Genomic DNA, 22,889 nt, shown 5'->3' with positions numbered 1-22,889 from the left:
CCGTTGGGATGATAAATTCTGAATTCGGAGGAACTTGGGGCTTTCTTAGCTAACTTCCAGCTAATCTGTAACAATGTCAGTGCAATTCCCTAACCCCTACTCAGCCAGCCTAAATCCTGAAAAGGGACATTCCAGGGGAGTGGTGGGACAGGACAAGGAGACTTATAGCTATTCCAAAGTCTTTTCAGCTAAGTCATGTGACCTAGGGCTTAATCCTCAAAACTCAAGCCCATAATTGCCTGCCAACACAGCCAACAGTAGCCCCTCCCAACCACTCCTGAACAGGGTGTGGAATGGGTTAACTTGCACTGGTGAAATTTACATGGGCTTCCTATCATTAAGAACGTGCTTTAACTTATTTATGAACATATTCATGGCTACTCTGGAGCCGCTGCCTCAAATCCCACTTGGCACGTACCTGATCTTCGCTTTCTATCTTGTCACTCACATCCTTTTTGCCTTCCCCTTCTCCAATGCCACCTCCTTCGTAATCATGGAATTCTGTTCCTCCTTCTCCTCCTGCATCTTCCATTAGCTCTTTTGGTAAACAAAACCCCTAATAACAATAATAATAACAACAACAATAATAAGTTGAAACATTTTGGACAGATTTTAGCACTCATCAAAACAATTAAGCTTCCAAAGGACAGATTATACACAGACTTGTATCTATCTATCATCTATCTATCTATCTATCTATCTATCTATCTATCTACATGCACACAAATAAAGTACTATGGAGCCAAAGATAAAGAGCTCATTCAACACACTGACGAACATCTTGCTTTCACTGTGGCTTTCTTTAAACAAGCTTTATTCACAACTCCAGATATCTCAGAATTCGATCCCCTTTCCCAAATCCACTGAGAGGGTAAACTAGAATTTCTTACCTTCCGGGCCAGTTCTGTAAATATGTTAGCTAGAACAGAGAGCAATTTCCCAGTGCTCCTATGTGTAGCCAAGGTAACAGTGAGGTAGAAAAGGATGATATTGGAATATTTGTAAAGTATTGGCATTAGACGCACCAGTAAGTGGCAGGATTGATTGAAAAGCTGTGGACACAAAATAAATCCAATGTTCATTAAAAATATAGGGGCTTCCCCGCCCCCACCAAGACAAAACAAGAAGTTTCTAAGTGACCTTACAATTTCCCTCTGCTATTTTGCTTTTTACAGAAAGTCTAGAAATTCACGTTCAAAGCCTCCTCCAGCTGGACCAAGCCTCAATGAATAGCAAGGACATTTTGACAGATGAATTTTACCTTGCACTTGTATTCAGTGTAATCCTCGCCATAGGATTTTAGTCGCTCCAGGAGTTCTGAAATAACCGAAATGATTTTCTGCACGTGCAGAGAATTCACATCTGCACAGATGTCTTCATCCAAGAGTTTAGTTAAATGCCCTGCCTTGAGCCTGTCAACCAACGATTCTTCCCCTTGAGTAAGAAAAGGGAAAAGGGAAAAGACTGAAGACTCAATTCATCCTTAATCAGAAAAGGTTTGGGTAAACATTTTTACCCAGTGAAAATGTTGCCTTTGTATAGTAGGCTGGTTTCTACACACACTTCCATCTTTCAACCAGGCAACAAAAAGGCCTTATCAGAGTTCAAGGACATATTCAAGCCAGGCAAAGGCTGGTGAGGGCCCGGGGAGAGGGTGTGTGGCTGGGAAGGGGTTGTGGTGTGGGCTAAACAGAGAGGCCTGGAGGTGCACATTTGATCCCCATGCCTAAGGTTCCCCACTCCTGCCCTAGAGCACCACGGCATGTTGCAGGATCCAGGAGGAACCAGATGCCCAAGAGAACTGTACTGATTGCCCTTCACAGACAAGGGGCCTTGGCACTATTGCCAGTTCTCTCCACCCTCCAGTGTGGTGTAGTGGCTAGAGTTACTGGGTGACCATGGGTTTGCCACAGTCTTTCAGCCCAACCTACCTCACAAGGCTGATGTGAGGATAATAACGAGAAGGAGGAGAACCATGTGTGCCACCTTGAGCTCCATGGAGCAAAGGTGGGATATAAATGCAATAAATAACAGATTAATAAAATATATCAGAGCATTCAAGTATCCTCTGAATTCCACAAGTCTCTTGCGGGGGGGGGGGGGTGCATTCAGGAAGCAGCGGCTACAGCAAGTACAAATTTCACAATTTCACTGTGGCAATCATATTTAGAACATCCACCTCTGCCCCTGAAACAAAGACCTAATTTGCCAGGATATATGTTGTGTTCAGTTACACACACACACACACACACACACACACAGAGAGAGAGAGAGAGAGAGAGTATAAAGTATAAAGAGTGCTTCAGAGAAAAGGACAAAAGTTAAGACTCACCATCGTCCTTCTGTGAGGTGTCGTCTTCTTTTACCTTTTTCCTTTCTACCAAACACTGAATTGCACCCAGGATAGCTTGGATTGCAAGCTCTACTTGTTCTGAGTAGAGTTCGACAAATCCATCATCTGACTTTTGGTTCCCTTTGGAAATACAGTAGAAATGTTAGTGGGGAAAACATCAGATTTCGAAAGCAGCAACCACTTTGATTGAGGGTTTTGTTTTGTTTTTGCAATCAAGTGGTGCATAATAAATTTTATGAAATAAATAAATTATACGACACAAACAAATTGCAGTTCTAAGCCACAATAACAAATTCAACTTTAACAAGAAAGACATAATGCTCAAAAACCTGAAATAAGACTAACTATTAAGATTTGATATGATGGTTGGGCTTTATAAAACTAGTGTCTCCCCATTGTTAAAACCTGGAGAATTCACAGTTCCCTGCCTAATTTAAAATTTGACATACTCCATTACTCCAAGAGGTATATATGCTTTGCCTCAGTTATCTCACAGAACAAAAGTCTGACATCTGCCTTGCAAGTGGAAGATAGTGCAAATAATATTGCCTCTTAGCCTCTCACCAGCCCTTGGCCCAGAAATGAGACTGAATTTTCAGGCAGTGCTGCTGCTAGGATTTTCCCCAAATCAAGTCAGGTCAAATCAATGAATCCTTAATCCCCTTGCAATGTTGCCACTGCTATACTTATTCCAGCTCATTTCATAATGCATTAACAAGACTCGGCTAAAGACATCAGTGGCATGAAAACAAATGTCCAACTTTTAATGAGAACAAGCTTTGTAGCATCAGATACTAGGAACAGAGGTCCCAGGAAGTATCCAACAACAACTAGCAAGAAATAAACAAAACGCCAACTCCCACCAAAGTACAGCCACTAGGATTTTGACATGCTACATTAAACAAAACGTTGAACATTATTGTGAATGCTTCAATACTCTCTGCACACTTACATAGGACTGCCTCTTTGAACTCTGCAAGTTTTGGTTCTCAGTAAGCATGCTTAGGATCCTAACAAAATTGTGATCTAATTTTACTGCTCTTAGTCACAGATGCAAATATCCAAAGGTGATAACAGAATAATACTTAAATCTACTGCTTTACTGGTTGAAAGATTAAAAAGGAACATGTATTTACCATTGCAGTGTGAAATTGAACTGAAGAGCTGTGTCTTCCAAATGGCAAAGTCATCCACACTTCTATTAATTTCTCCTTGGATGTACACAAGACTTCTAATTAACGCCATCCGTGTTGAAACTTGATTGGCTTCCATCTCAGGTAGGACAAAGAAAGACTCTATATCTTGCAGTTGGGTTGAAACCTTCAGCAAACATTCTATTCCTGAAGAGCACACTTCAAAGCTTTTCCTGTAAGACAAAAGCAATCACAGCTCACTTTAACGAGCCACCTTTTAGCCTGCACATTTGCTTTTGAGAAAGAGTGGGTCTGGGGTTAACACAAAACATCGCTTCTGTTGGACGTACTGGTAATCAGAAAAACAAGCTAAGACTCAATTGTGATACTAAAAACATAACATCTATGGTTTTACCAGAAGGTTTAGAAGTTGTCTTACATGAATGGAAAAGGATATTCAGCTTGCATAAGGTAGCCCTGCAGATTTCCTTCAGTTTCTTTAGCCTGTACCCCCACCTTTAAAAAATGTTCTATGATACAAAGAGGCACTACACTGTTTGAACCATGCACTTTACCGGAAGTTGCAGATTTAATCTACTGTACAGTGTTTACAATATAATAAGCTTTGTTATTTTTTGATTCTGTACAAGTCTTACGCAAGTTGGAGGATGGATGGCAGCTAACAGATTGAGGTTGAATCCTGACAAGACAGAAGTACTGTTTTTGGAGAAAGGAGGTGGGCAGGTGTGGAGAACTCCCTGGTCCTGAATGGGGTAACTGTGCCCCTGAAGGACCAGGTGCGCAGCCTGGGAGTCATTCTGGACTCACAGCTGCCCATGGAGGCGCAGGTCAATTCTGTGTCCAGGGCAGCTGTTTACCAGCTCCATCTGGTACGCAGGCAGAGATGGTACCTGCCCGCGGACTGTCTCGCCAGAGTGGTGCATGCTCTAGTTATCTCTCGCTTGGACTACTGCAATGAGCTCTATGTGGGGCTACCTTTGAAGATAATCCGGAAAATACAACTAATCCAGAATGCGGCAGCTTGACTGGTGACCAGGAGCAGCCGCTGAGACCACATAACACTGGTCTTGAAAGACCTACATTGGCTCCCAGTACGTTTCCGAGTACAATTCAAAGTGTTGGTGCTGACCTTTAAAGCCCTGAACAGCCTTGGTCCAGTATACCTGATGGAGCGTCTCCATCCCCATCGTTCTGCCTGGACACTGAGGTCCAGCACCGAGGGCCTTCTGGCGGTTTCCTCGCTGCGAGAAGCCAAGTTACATGGAACCAGACAGAGGGCCTTCTCGGTAGTGGCACCCACCCTGTGGAATGCCCTCCCACCAGATGTCAAAGAGAAAAACAACTAAAAGACTTTTAGAAGACATCGGAAGGCAGCCCTGTTTAGGGAAGCTTTTAATGTTTAATAGACTATTGTATTTTTATATTTTGTTGGAAGCTGCCCAGACTGGTTGGGGTATAAATAATAAATTATTATTATTATTATTATTATTATTATTATTATTATTAGTGTTACCTATTGAGCATTTCAGTTAATTCAAATTATATTAAAATACAAATGGAGTTTATTGGATTGTTGCTTTTATTTTGAGGTTTTATATTTTGATTTTATTCTGTGAACCGCCCTGAAACCTCTGGGTATATAAATAATAATAATAATAATAATAATAATAATAATAATAATAATAAGATAACCACTAGAACAAATACAGAAATAAGACATAAACATTAAGATGGTAGATGAGAAGAGTCCCTAACCGGCCTAACAGTTGTCTGGGTTTCCAAGAATTATTTAGTCCAATGAAGTTTATTATTTGTTTAGGAATACCAGTTTATAGACACACACCTCTCTGAAAATTACTAGAATTTCTCAACTCACAGTGGCCTAGTTCATATAGAATGCTGAAGCACAGTTAATGTTTTTGATTATGTCCTCTGAAATGTGTATCACCCAGTCAAAGAGTGCTAAGCTTCCTCTGTGCACTTCCTCCAAAAGTGAAGGCATAACTCTCCCCCAAGGCACTTAAGCTTAGATACAGCATCTGTCTTGATATTTGGCAGTGTAGAGGACTGTTTAGTGCCTCCATGGTTGGGCCACCAACTTCTGCAGCACCAATCATTTATTTGGGATATAGTGGGGGCTGACTGCAGGCCCCATTTTGAACAATGCTGTCAATAAATTCACAGTCCTACAGATTAGGGTGAATGAAGGCTGCAGGAGTGAAACTGTTTTCTCCCCTTAGTACTTTACTTACCAGGAATGGAAGAGTGTCTCACAAGACAGTTGTCTAATTCTGTCCACATCCAATTTTACTGCCTTAACCTCCAGCAGCATCTCTTTCACGTCTGAAATCAGCTTCTGAAACAACGGGTCGTGCTTTCGCATCTTGCATCCGGCGGGCAGCTGATCTGCAGCTATGGGAGTGGAATATTGTAGCTCTGGGGGGTTAAAACCAGGCATGGACTTCAGAACACAAGGGGAATTCAGTTCAGTTGCTTCAGTCTCTGCCCTGGAAGCATTCAAGGACTGGCCTTTTGGACAGCACTCCATAAACCAGGACAGCTGCTCCAGGACCACCACACACTGCATTGAAAGGTATTGCAGTCTATCGGTCCACTGTTGAACACCGTCTTGAGGAGGAAACGCCACTTCATATTCACAGGCAGGGTTTAACCGGGCATCAATCTCCTGCACGCAGCTCAGAAGGTTCCTGTAGGAGATTCACAAGGTTAAGATCTGCTTATAATAATACTATTGGTACACCTCAGTCAGTATATAGTGGATCACAGCAATTTCCAAACGCTGCAGCTTTTACGGAAAGTTTATTTATTTATCTGGCAATGCCTCTTCCTTGTATGAACAGAGGATAGAGAAGGTGTGTAGAAATGTACTGAGGGTTTACGTTTTGCACTATTATTGACGTATACAGTCTGCCTCTCTCTTTTTTTGAGCCAGAATGCTTTCCTTTCTCAAATGAGCTAAAGAAGTACGCAGAAAACCAAAGTCCAAATACCTCAGGATAATCCACTGCTCAGTCAAGGCGGTGAGGGAGCTCCTCTGCTTGACAAGCATCTTCATAAGGTGTGCTGTGAATCCTTTGCATCGCTCAACGGTGCCCAGTCCAATTTCCTGCAGTGTGACAAGGTAGCACTTTTCACTCCTGTGTAATGGTTGCCATAATAATGTGCCCCCCCCCACTGCTTCTAGGCAAATGCATGGAACTCTACCTACGCGATAATGAAAGATGCATGGAATGCGCACAAACTACTGTGCAGCCCACTCTAACATTATGCTTGTTCACTCAAAACTAACTTCCGCTATATTCAAAGGTGCTTATGCCCAGGTAAATGTGCACTGGATTACAGCCTTTGGACAATTTTCAGGCAAGTAACATACCCAGAAAACCAGATTTGAAAGCCTATGCATAAAAAGATTAAAACAGCACAAACTGGCTTTGAAAACAATTTCCTATCGTAGCAACTTTAATGACAGTTTTAAGAGATGTGGATGATCAGGACTGAATGTCCTAAATCACGGAGGAAAGCAAGATCCCCACAACATTCCAGCTGTGGAATGGTCTCCCCAGAGAGATATGTCCAGCACCATCCCTATCAACCTTTAGGTGCCACTTGAAGTAGCCAGGTGAAGATGCTACTAAGCACCTAGGCATTTTACTCATAACTGGTGTTTATCTTGTACTCTCAAGCAACGTATTTTTATGTTGTGAACCACCCTGTGAAGGGCAGTATACAAATTTAATAGATAACGATAACAGCAGCAGCAATTCATCTCTTAGTAGGATGTGTCCTTTTTATGCTATGAGGACTAGAGCTGTCAGTAAATGCCTAGGTAGGTGAAATGCTTGTCCTCTGATTAGCTAGTTTATATGCTACCATTTTTATTTTACATCAATGTCACCTCCACTTTCTCCCAGGTATACAGTGGTACCTTGTTTTTTGAACGTAATCCGCTCCGGAAGTCTTCTGAAACGTTCAAAAACTGAAAACTCATTGCCAACAGTGAGGTCTCAGGATCTTGCACTCAGCGGAAGCCGCGTGGCATATTCGACTTCCGTGTTTGAAAACCAAAGCATTTACTTCCAGGTTTACGACGTTCGAAAACCGAAATGTTCATCAACAGAGACATTCGAAAACCAAGGTATCACTGTATATGAAATTGGAAAGTGAACCTGACTCAATCCTACAATTTAGTGACTTGCCAAGGATTTCTGAATATGTCAAGGTTTGCAACTGGGTACATTTGAACAGAAATATGATACATAAGTGACAAGTCTAGGTAGATTTACTGGTAGTTTACCTCTATTTATCTGCTCAACAACTACAATGTAGGCAGGTATAAACATGACTGAGAAAAAAACTATGTTGATTCGGAATAAAAAGCCAAATGTTTAGATGATGAATGATCCTGTCTTGCCTATTCAAAGCTTTTAAAAGGAGAAGATTTGAAAGAAATCTCTAGTACTGAAGCTACTGTTTACCTTTGAAGGTGCCAATAATGCTGTCTGAAGCCCACAGTGGCGTGCGAGAGACTGATAGAAGTATTTCTGGCAACCATCCCAGGACGAAGAGATCTCAGAGAGCAACCTGGAAAGCGTAAGACTTTTGTTCATCCGAGACAAAAATAAATAAATAAGCAATTTCAAAGCCTTTCTACGACCACACAAACACAAAACGTGCATCAGTTCGGCTTACCCATGCTTTTAGGCAGTCTTAACCGGCTTTACATTGCCTGCTTAAGGTATCAGTTTGGTAACTGATACTCCCGACGCTGTAATGCATTTTTACTTAAGGCAATATCCGGATGTTTTTGCTCTGCTGGTTCCAGAAAATATCACGTCACACAATTTGCAAGTCGCTCCTTAAAATGAAAACCGAACGAACCAAGGGCCAAACTAGATTCACCATTTGTCACCTTTGCAGAGCTGATTTTCCTTTGCAGCTGGTGGGAGGGAGGGCTCAAAGATGGAGGGATGTATTTGTCCTCCACCCCATGGTCCTGATCAGAATCGGGATCCCCTCTATGTCTGCTGTTTGCAAGGGGAAGAAAGCAACCACTGGCACAAATGGCGACTTTTCTCCCACTACTAACAGGAGGGAAGCCACAACTCTTAACAGGGCTAAATGGTTCAAGTCTCCCACACAACAGTTACTTTTCTATTTCTTTAGGTTTTTGGAATAACCTAATTTATTTGCATCGTTGTTGTGCAATGTTATGTGCATTGATTTTTTTTGTCCTTAATAATTCTGATTATTTATAAAGGTTTCTAATAAGTGCATAACAAATATTGTGTATCTGTTATGTTGTGAGCTACTTCGGGCACAATTTCAGTGGAAAAGTGGCATACCAATAAACAGACGAGGTAACGGTAATATTGGATTGAAAAACCCCAATTAGATACTTTTGGAGGTCAAAACTGTAGCTGCAGAAACAGAAAATACATACGTTGCGTCCAGCTTCTGTGTGCAGTTAACCAAAGCTAATGCACTGCTCAAATCCAATGGGTGAAGGAAAAGCAGGTCCTGGGAAGTTTTTGAACGAGACCAAGCAAGGCCTTTGCGATATGACAACCCTGGGAAGGTATTTAAAATACATTTAACTTTAATTTTTCTTTTTGAAATAAACAACATGGATGATTTTTTTAGTGAGTCCATTCAGTCATGCCTTTTCCTCTCCAACACCTAAGTGATGATGGCTGATACAGATGATTCTGAGAATTTAGCTTTAGTGGTTGAAAGGAGCAGAGAAAACAAGCGGCTATAACTAACCAGCAGAAATTCCTTTCAGAGCCAGTGTGGAGACCAGGATTCAGATCCCCACTGGGCCACAAAGCTCACCAGGGGACCTTGGGCCAGGCACCGCCTCTCAGCCTAACCTACCCCACAGGGTTCTTCTGAGTATTAAATGAAGAGGGTGGGGGACCATGTATGCCACCTTGAGCTCCTTGGATAGAAAGGTGGGATATAAATGCAATAAATAAATAATGAAAAGGTTCTGGACCCTATCCTTTCTGTGTGCATGGCTACAAAGCTGTGCATTAGAGTGTGTGTGTGTGTAAAGCAATACAGTAAAAATTCATTCCACATTTCCAAGTAGTATTCATTCTAACCCAATTGTACTACCTACCTCCCAGCTATTATCATTTGGTACACTATACATGTGCCTATGGAGGTAAATCATGGGCAGTGCCAAATACACTCACATGGCATTTTGCTAGTTTGAGGGGTGGGAGTGGGGGTTACTACTGCTTATTTTTTGTTTGTTGTCTCCAAAGAGTAGTAGTTCCAGCTCCTCTTACCTGTATTAGCCAGGTTTTTAAAGAGCTCTGTTAGGGCCCTCTGCTTCTGCACGAGTAAATGTTTGGCCTCGGACTTCTGCTTTTCCTTGTCTGCAGCTGGATTTACAGACATATGCTGCAGCTCATGGGAAGAGGAAATTACGTCACCTGTAAAAAGGAGGAGCGCAGCAGAAAGCAATCTGTCAATCTATTAATTTCAGCACGTCTACTCAAACCCATCAATTCTTAAGAAAAACAAATTACCTTCCTGTTGAATGTTACGCTGTAATAAAAGTTTTACCTGTGAAATTGTCAAGGCTCTCCACCAGATCCAAGAACGAGTTGTTCTTCACTAGAGATGTACAGATCTTCTCCATCCGCTTCGTAAGTTTGGGTAAGCGGCCCTGAAGGGACTCTGGGTGAAAAATGTCTCCCTGGATATCCTCTAAGTGAGCAGCCTGCGGGGGAAACGTTCACAACAGGCAAAAGTCCAGGTGACTGAAATCCTTTTGCTTCTGGTAAGACTTATGGGACCTATCAGTACCAACTAGCCTAGAGAGTGAAGAAGGGGACTTCAAACCTAACGGAGGGTAGCCATTGGGCCCTTTGGTCAGCTTCCCAAGGTGTCTGGCTGGTCACTACTGACGAAGGAAATACTGGCTTACACATACCTTGGCCTGTAATAACAGCCATATTACTGGGTCAATGGGTACTTACTGTGAGATGACAGAAGTCAGCCACAGAGGGTTATGTCGCATCCTACTAGCCTAGACAGGAAAATTCTATTGCAAACTTGAATGCAGCCACACACCCTTCCAAGAGCTTCTCCAGTTTCCATTTCACAGAGAAGCTTGAATGGATGTCCCTGGAAGCCTCAGAGTCCTAACTGATAAGTATAAAAAAAATAAAAAAATAGCAACCAGGACTTTTGTCACCTTTTCAGTTATGCAGATAACAGACAGATGAATAAGGCAGAGAGAGGCAACGCAGCCATCAGCAGCCTAAGAATGCATGCAGGGCGTGGTCCTCCTACTCATCAGAAAAAGATCCTTCTCAGGAAGTACCCAATGACCAGAGAAGAAAGCAGTCTGCAGAACCCTCTGCAGGGGGGAAAGTAAGAAGGCTGCCTCTATTTTGTAATCTTGGGCCGTCCTGAAGAGAGGGAGAAAAAAAGAAGTGCAAGCTCGGAGGTAGGGGGAAAGTCAAAGCACAGGAGGGAGGAGAAAGGACTTCTGCTAGTCTCGGTAAGCAAAATAAACTTGAAAAAATTAAGGGAGGATACAGCCTACCGATTTGCAAAAGAGTTTTCCTGTCTAGCCTAGTAGGGTGTGATGTAACCCCTCTGGGATTGGCTCCTGTGTCCATCAGGGGAAAACACACATTTGGTCACCTCTCAATGAAACACTAGGATGGCACTGAGAACAAAGTTTACGTTCCTGTTTCGCTGTTATCATTTCAAACATTTTGTCACAACTAAGAGTGTTCCAATACGCAGCAAGGGAATCCAGCACTCAGGTTAAGAATGCCTACCATTCCATCTGAACACAAATGAGAACACCAGGTACCTGAGCAGAATGGGACCTAGCAGTCAGTTTTTTTCTTAATATGTTGTTCAGGCTCTGAATTTTAGTTTCTTGGTTGCCCAATGTCTCTGCTTCCTGCAAAGAAGCAAGTTGCTCTTCTTTTGCTGTTTCCACCAAGGCAGAACGGCAGGGTTCATTGAGAGCAGCTTCAAATTTCTTCATAAACTTGAAAAGTGTCCTAAAACCCAGGAAAAGACAGGGATGAAAACAAGGACCATCAATATGGGTGAGCGCTCAAGCTCCACGACAACATGGTTAAAGGGGACTTAAAGAGTTAAAAATCCACTTTGAGTGTATGCATATTAAGGTATCCAATGCAGTTATGGCAAAGCAGTATATCCTCAGTCACCACTATGCTATGGGACTGTCAAAAGAAGAGGATCCGGATACCAATATTGCATATTAGACACATGCAGGCCACTCAGACAGATACTTTCACCCAAGCAAAATTTAACTCTATATTGGTAGCTAAGATTCATACTGTCAATGACTGGCTCTGCAATCTCATAGTGAACAGAATCTTGGGACAATGACTCAGGTGTATAATTTCGTTCTCCCACTACAGACTTATTTGCATTTACCCTCCCCTTAACCATTCTCAGAGGGGGGTTTAAGGAAAAAAGTAAGAGGAGAGGAAAGAGGAGAGCAGTCCCCAGAGGACATGTTTCAAGCCCCCCGTCTCTGGGCCGATAACTGATATAATCCTCCTGATGCCCAAATGCCCAATATCTCATCAAAATTTCATACTTACCTATGTGTCTTCTCCACAGACTGTTTTATAGCCCAAAAGCTGACATCATTCCACTTAGAGATTTTTACAAATTCCTGAAAAATATTCAATTCAATAAACTATGATGTTTATTTTAAACAGAATGAAGAATTGCTGAGAGGACATGTGCTTCTGGTTTGAAGAGATGTACTTAAAAAGCAGGGTAGGACCTAGCTATTTATTTGAACTAGCTTTACTTCCAACAACCAGAGAATACTATTACACCAAGAAATCTTGTTCTCACCTTCAATTCTTTTTCTATCGGATGCCGAAGTTCAGTCAGCCTGGTTTGGACACATTCTGAAAACTGCTTATAATAATTGTAGAGATTCCATAATACATTGCACAGCATGTCTGAAAAAGAGAGAATGGGTTTCATACAAGAATGCATCTTCGTCCGCACCTGAGGATTTAGGGATCTTAAAGGACATAGTAGTTCTGACTGAAACAGCATCTCTCTTTTATTAAATCTGTAAAAGTTTCAAGAAGTTGTTTATTTTTTTAATTCTACTGTATTGCTGCCTTGTTGTTTGCTTCCCTAGGTTCCTTTAGGAGGAAGGTCAGGGTAAAAAATTAATAAATTAATAATGAAAATCTGTTCAACGCCCCATTCCAATCAAGAGATTCCTTCAGGCAATTTTGCAAGGGGAAGACATGCAAAGAGGTGTGGAAAAAGTTTTAATCTTCCATTCAGTGCTTTGCATAGAATAATCTACTTTGTCTTTTGGCAAGCTACAGGGGAGAACTGGGTTGAATACACCACACTGTAATTTTGCCAGTATCTTTCAGAGAAAACTTTCGATGTAAAATAATAATAACTGGAAAATTTAGCTGAGCTCTATTAAATGTTAGGAATAATAATTCAACTGCGTGCAATAAAGAAAAGAAACATAAGCTCAAAGGTAGGCAGAAGGCAGATCTGGATCTGCTGGTAGATCTCCAGCTGATCCACAGTAGACTGGCTGGAGACAGAAACCCTTGGCAAACTGTTTAACAACAGCAACAGCAGCAGCAAGCTCTCCTGCTCCCAAAGCAGGCAGCTGAGATCAAGGAAAGCTGAGCACATGCTCAGAGCCACCCTGCTCTCTTTAATTAATTCTGTGTGTGCATGCGTTCACCACCCAGCGCTACCTGGTGGAGCTAAAGTACACCCCACAAGTCTGGCGTCTGGCTTTGGCCCATTTCACCTACCATTTCCTTCCACCTGTGGCATCAGCAAGACGTGGCAGTGGAATTCCAGCAGCATCTGAAGCCGTGTGTCAAACTCCCCCAATGTTGACCCTTCTATGAAAGCCTGCAGTGTGCCGAGCAGTGCTTTTAAATTCACATCTATCCATTTCATGAAGTTGGGATTGTAGGGAAGAAAGGGGGGGGAGGAGGAGATGGCATGTAAATTCATTTTTGACATTAAACAACATCCATTATGGCCCTTTCAGAAGGAACTAACTCTGACACAGACAGAGGGCGGGCTCTGCCTCCCTAGAAACAAGCCTTAGTGCACAATGCAATGCAGACTGCCTTTTACCTACAGTTAAGGAACTGTAATCCAGATGCAGGAATAATTGCTCCCTCCTCCAAGCCCTCCTGTCTCTGGAGGAAACTTCCCTCTCCTGCCTTAACAGTGGTTAAAGGGAACCAGTTCAATAAGAGGAGAAAAGACAACACCATAAACACATCATATTATTCATCTAATTCAATAGTATCTTTACTAACAGTTCACTTCACATTAAAGGAAAAGGTTGTATAGAGTCCACCAGACAGATAATAAAGGCGTACGTCCTGCTCAGATGTGATCTTGCCTACTTCATAAAAGATGTTTTTTTGGCACTGATAACAGGTGCTTGGTCTATACTGGGTTGCTTTCAGCTAGAGTTGCCCACTTGGGACATCAATCTGGTTTAAAACAAGCCAAGATTTGTGTGCCCTGTTTACAGAGCCATGGTTTCTGAAGTCAGCAGCGTTGTGGGCTAATATGGTTTTTCACAGCTCTTGTGAACAGCAATACACAATTGGACTGCTCAACATTTCAATAATATAGGCAGTTACAAGATTTGCCTGTTAAGTGGCTTGAGAATCAAGATGGAGGAATACTTGATTTCTCCAATATGCTACATATTGAAAGAAGCTTTAAACTTGGCTATTGGGCATGTAATAGAGAATTGCGAATGCAGATATAGATCATATACCATTTGTATTTTTATCAGTTTATAGAAATGTGTATCCTTGAGTGTATGCACTTCTATTAACAGCATGCATTTCTTTTACCACTCTTTTATCAATAGTTACCTTCAGTTTTCTTCTGTGTCTGTTCTTGCCTATATTTCTCAATCATCTGATAGATTGAAAACCAGTGTTTCATTGACTTTTCTGTGTGATGTTTCCTTGTGTTGTCCAGACTAACAGACCAACAGCTGTCAATGCAAGTGGAAAAAGAAAGACCTATTAATGAACATTAAATCTCGGAGCCCTATCACCACCCACCCATGCTTGCTTTTAGATCAATGGGTACACGTTTCTTAGAAAGCAGCCCAATTTTTACGACAACTATTTTTACAGTACAGGTAAGGCTGTTATTTTTGCTCTGCACTAACATCAGTTCTGAAATATGAAAACTTAAAAACATCTGCATTAGTAAATAATCAGATTTTTAAAGAAGTGAATGTAGCACATTTATTTTGCATAAGCTGCTAGGTTATCTATATTTGAAAGAACAGGGATTCTTCTTTGGCTAAGGATTGAAGAAAAATACAAAAAAAAACCAAACCCACAGGGATCTAGAAGGTAGGAAATAGAAGACATGCTGGAACGCAGCTAGAAGATGTAGACAAATAAAACTCCACATCTCTCCATTCAATTTCTGAGCTTGCTCCAGATGCTGTGAGCAAACCCCTGATCTGGTTTGTCCCCCCCACCCCGGTCATTTACACTTGAAAATACTCAGCACAAAGGGAACTGACAGTACGTACTTCAGTTCCAGTTTACGCCATTGGATGATCAGCTGAGTGACCAAATCCAGATGTTTCCTAAGAGAGACAGCTCGACTAGCATTCTCCTCCCAATCCTAGAAAAGGAAAAGATGCCTTTCAGACAAAAACTGAAATTATACATTTCAACGTTGATAAAAAAGTTGATTTGCTTGCCCATTATCTACACCTTTAAATTTAAAAATGCAATCACCTTCATTCAACAAATAAGTTTCCTTTATTAGTAAATTTGGTGTTTCCTATACTACTAAAAATCAGGTGTATTACAGAAGTTTCTTAACCTTTCTGGCTACACACAAACACCCACTTGCCCCCTGATTTCTTACCTGGGACTTGGCCAGCAGAATTTCCAAGCCATTCAGGAACTTCGAAAGGGGACTAGAGAGTGGAAAACTACGGATTCTGTCCAGTACAACCAAAAGCTGCAAAATGAAAGACAATCAGTGCTTCTGGCAGTCGCTTTCTAAAGCTTAAAACTAATCAACAACACAAAGGAACAGAATTTCATATTGCATTGCAAGATCTCATCTCTTCTGCTAATAGCAGATATAACGTTCATCTGTCACATATAGCTGAACATACTAACAAATTTAGGGGATTAGCAGTATGCTTGTCTCTGTGGAAGGTGCTATCCATACAGCCTTAACATGTAAGGAATCCTAGGTCAAAGCAAATATAAATTGAACTCTGGTTATTTTAGCTACTGCTTCAGTTCCTGAAAGTCTAGACTCTTACCTGGACAAGCGCAGGGTGGTCTGGCCATTCTTGCAATAGTGCTTTCACCTCTTTTGTGAAGTTTTCAAGAACATGTTGACACTGTTGCACTTGCTGAATATTAGGATGGTGATAAAAGTCATACGGCCCTTCGTTTTGCAGGACTAGTTCTGAAGCCCCCTGTTCAAAAAGTGTATTGTGCAGTATCGTGCTAGCTAGAAGTTGGCTGCCATGGAGATTATCGTTCATTTCAGAACCTATGATTTGGCCGTCCAGGGGGCAAGAAGAGAAACAAAGTCATTAAGGCAATAAAGCTTTCCTTATCTTTTAAAACAGCACATTGATTAAGACAGTAAAGGATAAGCTCAGAGACAAATGTGTTGTGTCTTAGAGCAACTGTTTTGCACAGCCCAACACTATATAAAGTGATAGCTCACTCCAAAAGCCTCCATGAGTATCTACTTCTGAGGCACTTAAGACCGGAATGTTTAATTCTAGGAAGAATAACCTAGAATGCCTTTCTACCAATACCCTCTGCACAGCAAATCAACAAGATCACACGGAAACTTTCAATAAATGACCACCCACACCCTAGAGGCTGTCCAAGTTCAATTATACAAGGCTTTCTTTTGCTTTATTACTATGTTTTTAGTGTCATTAAGATTCTTGAATAAAGAGCAGAACCAAACACACTACTTTCCCTCAGTGGAAACGCATCATGCTATTTGAAAGTAGGAGATTCCATTTACCCATCGCAATAAAATCTCACCTACCCTATAGCCTTCAGTAGTATTCTACACATAAAACTAACCCTAACCCAAACTGAATTATGCTCATTATTTAAGCAGGGAAATGAGAGACCATTCATTTAAGCTATGTTGGCCTTTTAAGGCTCAAGCTAAGTATATCAAACATGAGTGGGAAAATGGGTTTCTGAATACAAACAACAAAGAAGTCGTGAAGTGGTAGGTGCAACTGCAATGGGACTGTTTTAGAGAACGTAGCTCCTCAGATGTAGCCAAGGCTAAACATTTCAGTTTATTCTGTCTACTTATTTTTTAGAGATACAGTCGTACATCAGAAGTCAAATGGAATCTGTTCCGGAAGTCCGTTTGACTTCCAAAACATCTGAAAACCAGGGCACGGCTTCTTCCAATCGGAAGCCGCAGAAGCCCTGTCGGAAGTTCAGTTTCCGAAAGAATGTTTGAAAACCGGAACACTAACTTCTGGGTTTTGATCATTCAGGAGCCAAAACGTTTGAGAACTAGGCCTTTCGAAAACCAAGGTACAACTGTACATACTTCAACAACCATTAGCGGTAGACACACAGGATTTTTAAATCACAGCTGCGGTCTTTGAATGATGGTTCCATGGAAGCTCACCTGGGGTTCCTTAACAAGAAGACAGCTTGCCCATTATTAATGGCCTCACCCTGCCGTGTTCAGATGGCAGGGCAGCACTGGGTATACTGCAGGGAGCACTTTAGCTTATGTAAGAGATAGGAAGGTGCCACACACACTTGTGCAACATATTGGAGGGGGGATTCTATGGCTCCCTCAAAAGGATGGGGATTCTCTGGCCACTGAAGCACAGCATACTTGAAAGCACAAACGAAAAATCCTTACCAATCAAAGGATAGAAGTGAGCTACCAGCGAAGCACCAGTCTGGTAACAGGAAAGGAATGTATTCAAATGATGCTTCGCCTGATGGGAGGACAGGCTTTGCTGATACCACAAGGACCGAGCAAAGTAAAGGCACAGCTGCTGATGAATCGTCATGACTGTTTTCATTGAGTGATGAGAAAGAAGGGCTTTTTCACAAACTGCTTCCTTTTCTAAACCGTCATTCATTTCCATTTTCCCCTCAAGGCTCGCCTCTGCTGTCATATCTTCAAAATCCTGCAAATCGTATCGAAAGGTGTATTTGGTGACAACTTGCAGCACTGTATTTTAAGATCAGCAGCAAAGCTCACCAATTTCAAAGGACACACTTGCATGGAACAAGGCAGGCTGGTAAGTACCACATGACACCCTCAGGTTGTCTAGTGAGCCGGGCTTTACTAAGGATCCTGCTTCAGTGGGCATCTGAGAAGTTGCAGGAGCACAACTGGGCTCCACACACATCCAGGTAGGAAGCAAAAAAGTGGCCACCTCTCTGTGGCAACAGAGGAACTAAAGTGTTCATTTTGCCATAGCACTGTAGCTGTATTATCTGCTCTGTATTCTATTAGGAATCTTCTTTATGGTGTTAGTAAAAAAAAATGCTTGTACAATAATTGTATATTTAATAATTATTTGCAACATAATATATTTTATTCCAAGCCTCTTTGCTCTATTATCCTGTCTCCTATATTTTTACTGTTTTCAAAAAAAGAAAACCCAAGCAACAGCACTACAACCGAAAGCAAGCAGGACTCAATTTGGTAACAGAGGGCTTATTTCCCTGGCTCTGTTTCATAACATAGCTCCCCCCATTTACCATTCAAAGCTCTATAAACACTTTCCCCAGATGTGCAGAGAGCTTTTTCAGTCTTTACACTGCGTATTCTCCCAACAAGAACAAACTGTGTCACAATGGCTCATTGAACACAAAGCGGAAACGTGAATTTAGGATTCTGGAAGTTAGGCTATTGGACATACTGACTTCCAGTGAAATTAAAAACATTTTCAGGTTCTGCCCCTATCCCATTTCATCCAGTTCCCAGCTGCCACACTATAGATACTTCAGTATTTCTTTCTGATTATGTAAACTGCTGCACAAACAGAATAAAGTTCCGTACGCAATTTCTGATTAAAGCAGAAGTTGTTTACCTTCTCATGCAGAGGGAATTTCCTCCTGAACTCTCTCTCTTCCTCCTCCTCTTCACTGAGGCCACTACCATGGCTCTTGGTTCTGTATCTGTAAAGACTGTTCTTCTGTTCCTCCTCTTCCTGGGCCTGGCGCTCTTGTTCATCCCATTCATTTATAATTACCTAAGAAATAGAATGCAAACAAAAAAAAGCCCGCTCATCTTGAGAAACCCGAAAGAGACTTGTGCATATAAAGTCCACATGTGTCACACAGTAAACATATGGTGGCGTGAGGCCACTTGTATGTTGAAGCCTAGTCAAACAGGCTTTGTTTTCTGCTCTGTTTTTGTGGCAAGAAAAAAAGCCCAGAGCTGGAGCCTGTAGGCTTGCTTTTATACTGATTGCTCTAAAGCTGTGACCCCTCTTTCCAGTGAGCATTAAGCCAGTCACCTTTCTCTCTCCCAAGGGTGTCAAGATTTATTTTTCACAGATAGTTTTTGGAAGAAGTTTTTGCAGCCATTTAGTCTTATTACCGGGTTTTCTTGATTTATTTATTTTTATCAGTTTTGAAACGCTTTGTGCAACCAGAAAAGCAGTCTATAAACAACTGAGATCCAACCTGCTGCATTTTATCAGAGATAAACAAAGCAAAAATCCACGCACACAATGGGGTTTTTTCTTGGCTCTTTCCCTCCCTATGGCTCTCAGAATAGCTGCGTGTGAGGATCAAAGGACCTTCTGGAATGGCATTGTGAGGAACCAGGGTTGCAGCAGGACGGGGAAACCAGGAGAACTCTGGAGCTGCCTTGCACAAGCAGAAGCATATTTCCACTTGTAGGAGGTATTCCTGGGCTGAAGCAAATTAAAAAAATAGAGCAACAGTTCCTAAAGTGGCCTGCTTTCATTTGCCAAATGCGTCTACGTAACATTTTAAGTTAAGTTTCCAAAGATGTCCCCTCCTGGCCAGAGCAATAAGGAGAGAATGAAGGTAGAGGCTCAAAAAATGTAGCTGCTTAAATAGCACCACCATACCTGGCACAAATGTCTAAATAGCTGCAGAGATTTGTGGTCCAGTTCTCCCTTGGACAGCACGTGGCAATGGAGAAACAACAAAGCATTCACCAGCAGCTGCTCCTGGGTGAGGCATACCCTCTGCTCCCCATCAGCATCCTCAGAGGAGTATTTCAGAGATAGCCTCTTAAGGCCATGAAGGACGTCCAGAGCGTTCACAGAGCACAAGGCATCCGCGTGGGAAAGGTAACAGGGGAAAGTGGCGCTGACGGAAGGAAACGACAGCAGAGAGGCAACCAGAGTGCCAAGCTTGGCTGGGCAGACAAAACTGCTGAACATTGTCCTATGGACTTCAGAAGCCACAAGCCTTAGGCCATGCTGCATCTGCAAAATGGCAGCTTGCAGTGGGACGACTGCATCAGGGAAGGCGGCATAGTCCTCTGCCAACCGTTTCCTGAACTGATGGTGCGACTGCTGCCAGGCTGCCTCTTCACTGAGGACGTTCTGCACCATCTGGAGAGACTGAGACTTATCCAAATGGAGTAACTGCAGCAGGCGGGTCACGAGGTCCTGGACTTTTGAAGTCTGGGCAATGCTGCTGACGTACTGATGAACTTCCTTGTACAATGACTCATACGAAGGAGCCTGTGGTCTATAGGCTTGCTTTTGGCTGAGGCTGGCAATCTGGTCCTTCAGCTTCTGGATTCTTTGGCACAACATCCTGAGAGAGGATAAGTTGCAAAAGGTCAAAGGTCAGGGTCATCCAACGATTATTAGATGAAAGCCGCCTTCAAGAGCAGAACAAATTATTTTGCTGCCATGATGAAATCTAAGTGCCACCCTGACTATTTATATAGCTTCACTTTTCTTTGCCACGAGGAACTCAGGCAACTCTGTATAGGTCTAGGTACACTGGACGAAAGCAAGCTTTTTAAATTGTGTCCAGATGGATGGGCACCAAATGGCAAGAGCCACACACCTGTTCTTGCAATCCACCCACCCCTGCCTCAAATCATTTATCACCCAAACGGCAAACTGAGAGTCAAGGAAACAAGAATCCTGTAGTTAAGTGCAACTACCCAAGGCTCTGTTACAAGCAGGGATTTGAACCCACAGCCCACTGGACTAATGTGACCATTTACAATTGCCCTTTCAAATTTGGGAACAGGAGGTAAACATTACAACATTCCAAAGCCACAGGGAATCTTGAAGTTACCTAATGTGAGGGTGACTGTGATGGCTGATGGCTTCATCTTCCAGATCTTTCCCTGTGCGTAACTGAGTTGATAGATTGTGTGTCTTCCATTCACATTCTAGATGGTGCAGCTGAAGGCGTCAAAAAACAAAAAACCATGCAAGTTTCATTCAAGATAAAACTCTGCCACCACTCCAATTGGGTGGAGGAGGAGCTATTCTTGTGTACTGAGAATTTACAGATCCTTCTGTATGTTGTAAGTCTACAGCAAGGCTGTTACGTCATGACAGGTAAATGGAACCTCAAAGTCTAGAAACAGTGGGCTGTCTCCAATGTTTTCATGTTTGGGCAAGGACTTATGCTTGCATAAACAAATTTGGCCCCCTCCCCACACACCCAAAACTGTTCTTGGCATTCCCAAAGCCCTCTGGAGCAGATTGGGAAGGGGTATAGGGAGAGGGAGGGGAAGTCCTTGCACAAATGGGATGATTTTGTTGGATACATCACCACCACCCCAGTTACCTCTGAATACCCATGACTAGTGACCACCATTGTCTAGGGAGCTGATCTCTAGAAATACACAGAAGGGCACAGATTCCTCACCTGTGCTCTATCTGCATATTTGTGTATATCTTTATTCATCTTGTAGGGTTTTACATGACTATGCAGAGACTCATTTTCTGTTTTGAAAAATAAATAAGATCTTGCACCCGCCCTAGTACTTGTAGTTTTGCACCATGTTATCTGAATATTGGGTTGTTTTGTCTCATATGACAGCAAATTTCCAATTCAATCTTACTACATTTGTTCATGTGGCTTGGTATAGTTTAGCAGTCGTCTGAAGATTTGAAATGTCGGTGTAGCCTAAAAATCCCATTAACCACAAGGCAAGGGAACCCAAGCCCTCACCTCTTCCTCTGCGTACTTGAGCTTGTATTCCCTTTTCACCGCTGGATCATACTGGGTCTGTGGAAGCCACAGCTGGATCTGCAGGAGACCTAGGTTGACCCAGAGACTGCCTCGCCGAGCTGTTTCGGGCAAGTTCTGTAGCCCCCCTTCATGCCCAAAGAACTGCTGCAAGCAAGTCAGCCAGATGCAGACGATATGCTCAGGCAATATTTCCCGGGAAGCAGCATCCCTGAGCACTTTGCAAATGTACTGAAACGCCGCTGGGCTCTTGGAGGAAACCTTATTGCAGTTCCGGAGATATTCCTCCTGCTGTTCTGCAGGAACCAGGCCTTTAAGAACTACGAGTTGCCTATGCAACATGACACCTTGGAACCTGGAATCTGTAAACCTGAAAGAAGAAAGAGATGTTCCAAATAAGGATGAAGAAGAGATCTGCAACTGGAAAGTCCCTAGAGCTTAATCAGGCTACTGGATAGGTATCACCTAGGCCTCTGCTGCCAACATAGAGACAAGAGAACTATCTCTACAGTAGGGTGGGGAGTCCAGCCAACCATCCACCCACCCCATCCTCAGGTGTGCTTCTCTTTTAAGACCAGCTGTTAACTAAGGGTACAAAGCATCTCTCTCTCCTGACCCCCCCTCCGGCTTTGTTTCTTAATACAGTACCTAAATTCAGCCATGGAAGAAAAGGGCAAGTTGGTCCACAGAACTGTGCTGACTTCCTGAAGCTGCTGTGCTCTCTCCAGCCGCTCTCCCAGTGTGACGTTGGAGGCGGACAGGACAGGGAGGCCGGTCACATCCCACTGGCTCCACTTGCTGCTGCTAGTTAGAATTTCAGAGAGGCACTTGGAGAAAACTGCTCGACTCAAAATACCCACACCCTAAATTAATAAAGATCAAAACATATGTTTATAGCATTGATAAAGGTTTCCACATTTTATTTTATTTTTAAAATGGGCAGGTCACAGACTTGGAAATCTCAGAACATTTTGGGGAACATGTTACCAAAAAACAACATCATCATCATTGAAACATTGGAACCCACTGAAAGTCACTGAAATTTAAGTAGTGCACCAGGTTAGGTGGATGCAAAACAGGATTTCCAAACCAACATCCCACCCGTATTTAAAATAC

At 42.4% G+C, this 22,889-nt stretch overlaps 1 protein-coding gene across 3 annotated transcripts in view; it reads right to left on the bottom strand.

The window, feature by feature from the left end:
* MDN1 (midasin AAA ATPase 1) overlaps positions 1–22,889 on the bottom strand; it is an 89,187-nt gene that overhangs the window by 16,448 nt on the left and 49,850 nt on the right. For all 3 annotated transcript variants that reach the window (XR_014509530.1, XM_083433393.1, XM_083433392.1), the window contains exons 60-84: positions 22,422–22,636; positions 21,756–22,143; positions 20,868–20,977; positions 19,673–20,372; positions 18,662–18,823; positions 17,476–17,749; positions 15,872–16,107; positions 15,463–15,558; positions 15,119–15,213; positions 14,439–14,563; positions 13,344–13,481; positions 12,397–12,506; positions 12,135–12,208; positions 11,366–11,561; positions 10,102–10,258; positions 9,822–9,968; positions 8,969–9,095; positions 8,004–8,109; positions 6,519–6,634; positions 5,760–6,215; positions 3,490–3,719; positions 2,333–2,473; positions 1,262–1,434; positions 891–1,052; positions 419–556 (exon numbers count right to left, since the gene is read on the bottom strand). Coding sequence is in view for 2 of the 3 variants with exons in the window: in XM_083433393.1 (XP_083289519.1) it covers positions 419–556; positions 891–1,052; positions 1,262–1,434; positions 2,333–2,473; positions 3,490–3,719; positions 5,760–6,215; positions 6,519–6,634; positions 8,004–8,109; positions 8,969–9,095; positions 9,822–9,968; positions 10,102–10,258; positions 11,366–11,561; positions 12,135–12,208; positions 12,397–12,506; positions 13,344–13,481; positions 14,439–14,563; positions 15,119–15,213; positions 15,463–15,558; positions 15,872–16,107; positions 17,476–17,749; positions 18,662–18,823; positions 19,673–20,372; positions 20,868–20,977; positions 21,756–22,143; positions 22,422–22,636 (4,872 nt within the window). In the remaining variant the exon portion in view is untranslated. The remainder of the gene's footprint in view (positions 1–418; positions 557–890; positions 1,053–1,261; positions 1,435–2,332; positions 2,474–3,489; positions 3,720–5,759; positions 6,216–6,518; positions 6,635–8,003; positions 8,110–8,968; positions 9,096–9,821; positions 9,969–10,101; positions 10,259–11,365; positions 11,562–12,134; positions 12,209–12,396; positions 12,507–13,343; positions 13,482–14,438; positions 14,564–15,118; positions 15,214–15,462; positions 15,559–15,871; positions 16,108–17,475; positions 17,750–18,661; positions 18,824–19,672; positions 20,373–20,867; positions 20,978–21,755; positions 22,144–22,421; positions 22,637–22,889) is intronic.

The sequence above is a fragment of the Podarcis tiliguerta genome (genome assembly GCF_965153285.1).
Source record: "Podarcis tiliguerta genome assembly, chromosome: 3".
In the NCBI taxonomy this organism is placed as follows: Eukaryota; Metazoa; Chordata; class Lepidosauria; order Squamata; family Lacertidae; genus Podarcis; species Podarcis tiliguerta.
This window is presented reverse-complemented; position numbering and strand designations above follow the sequence as displayed.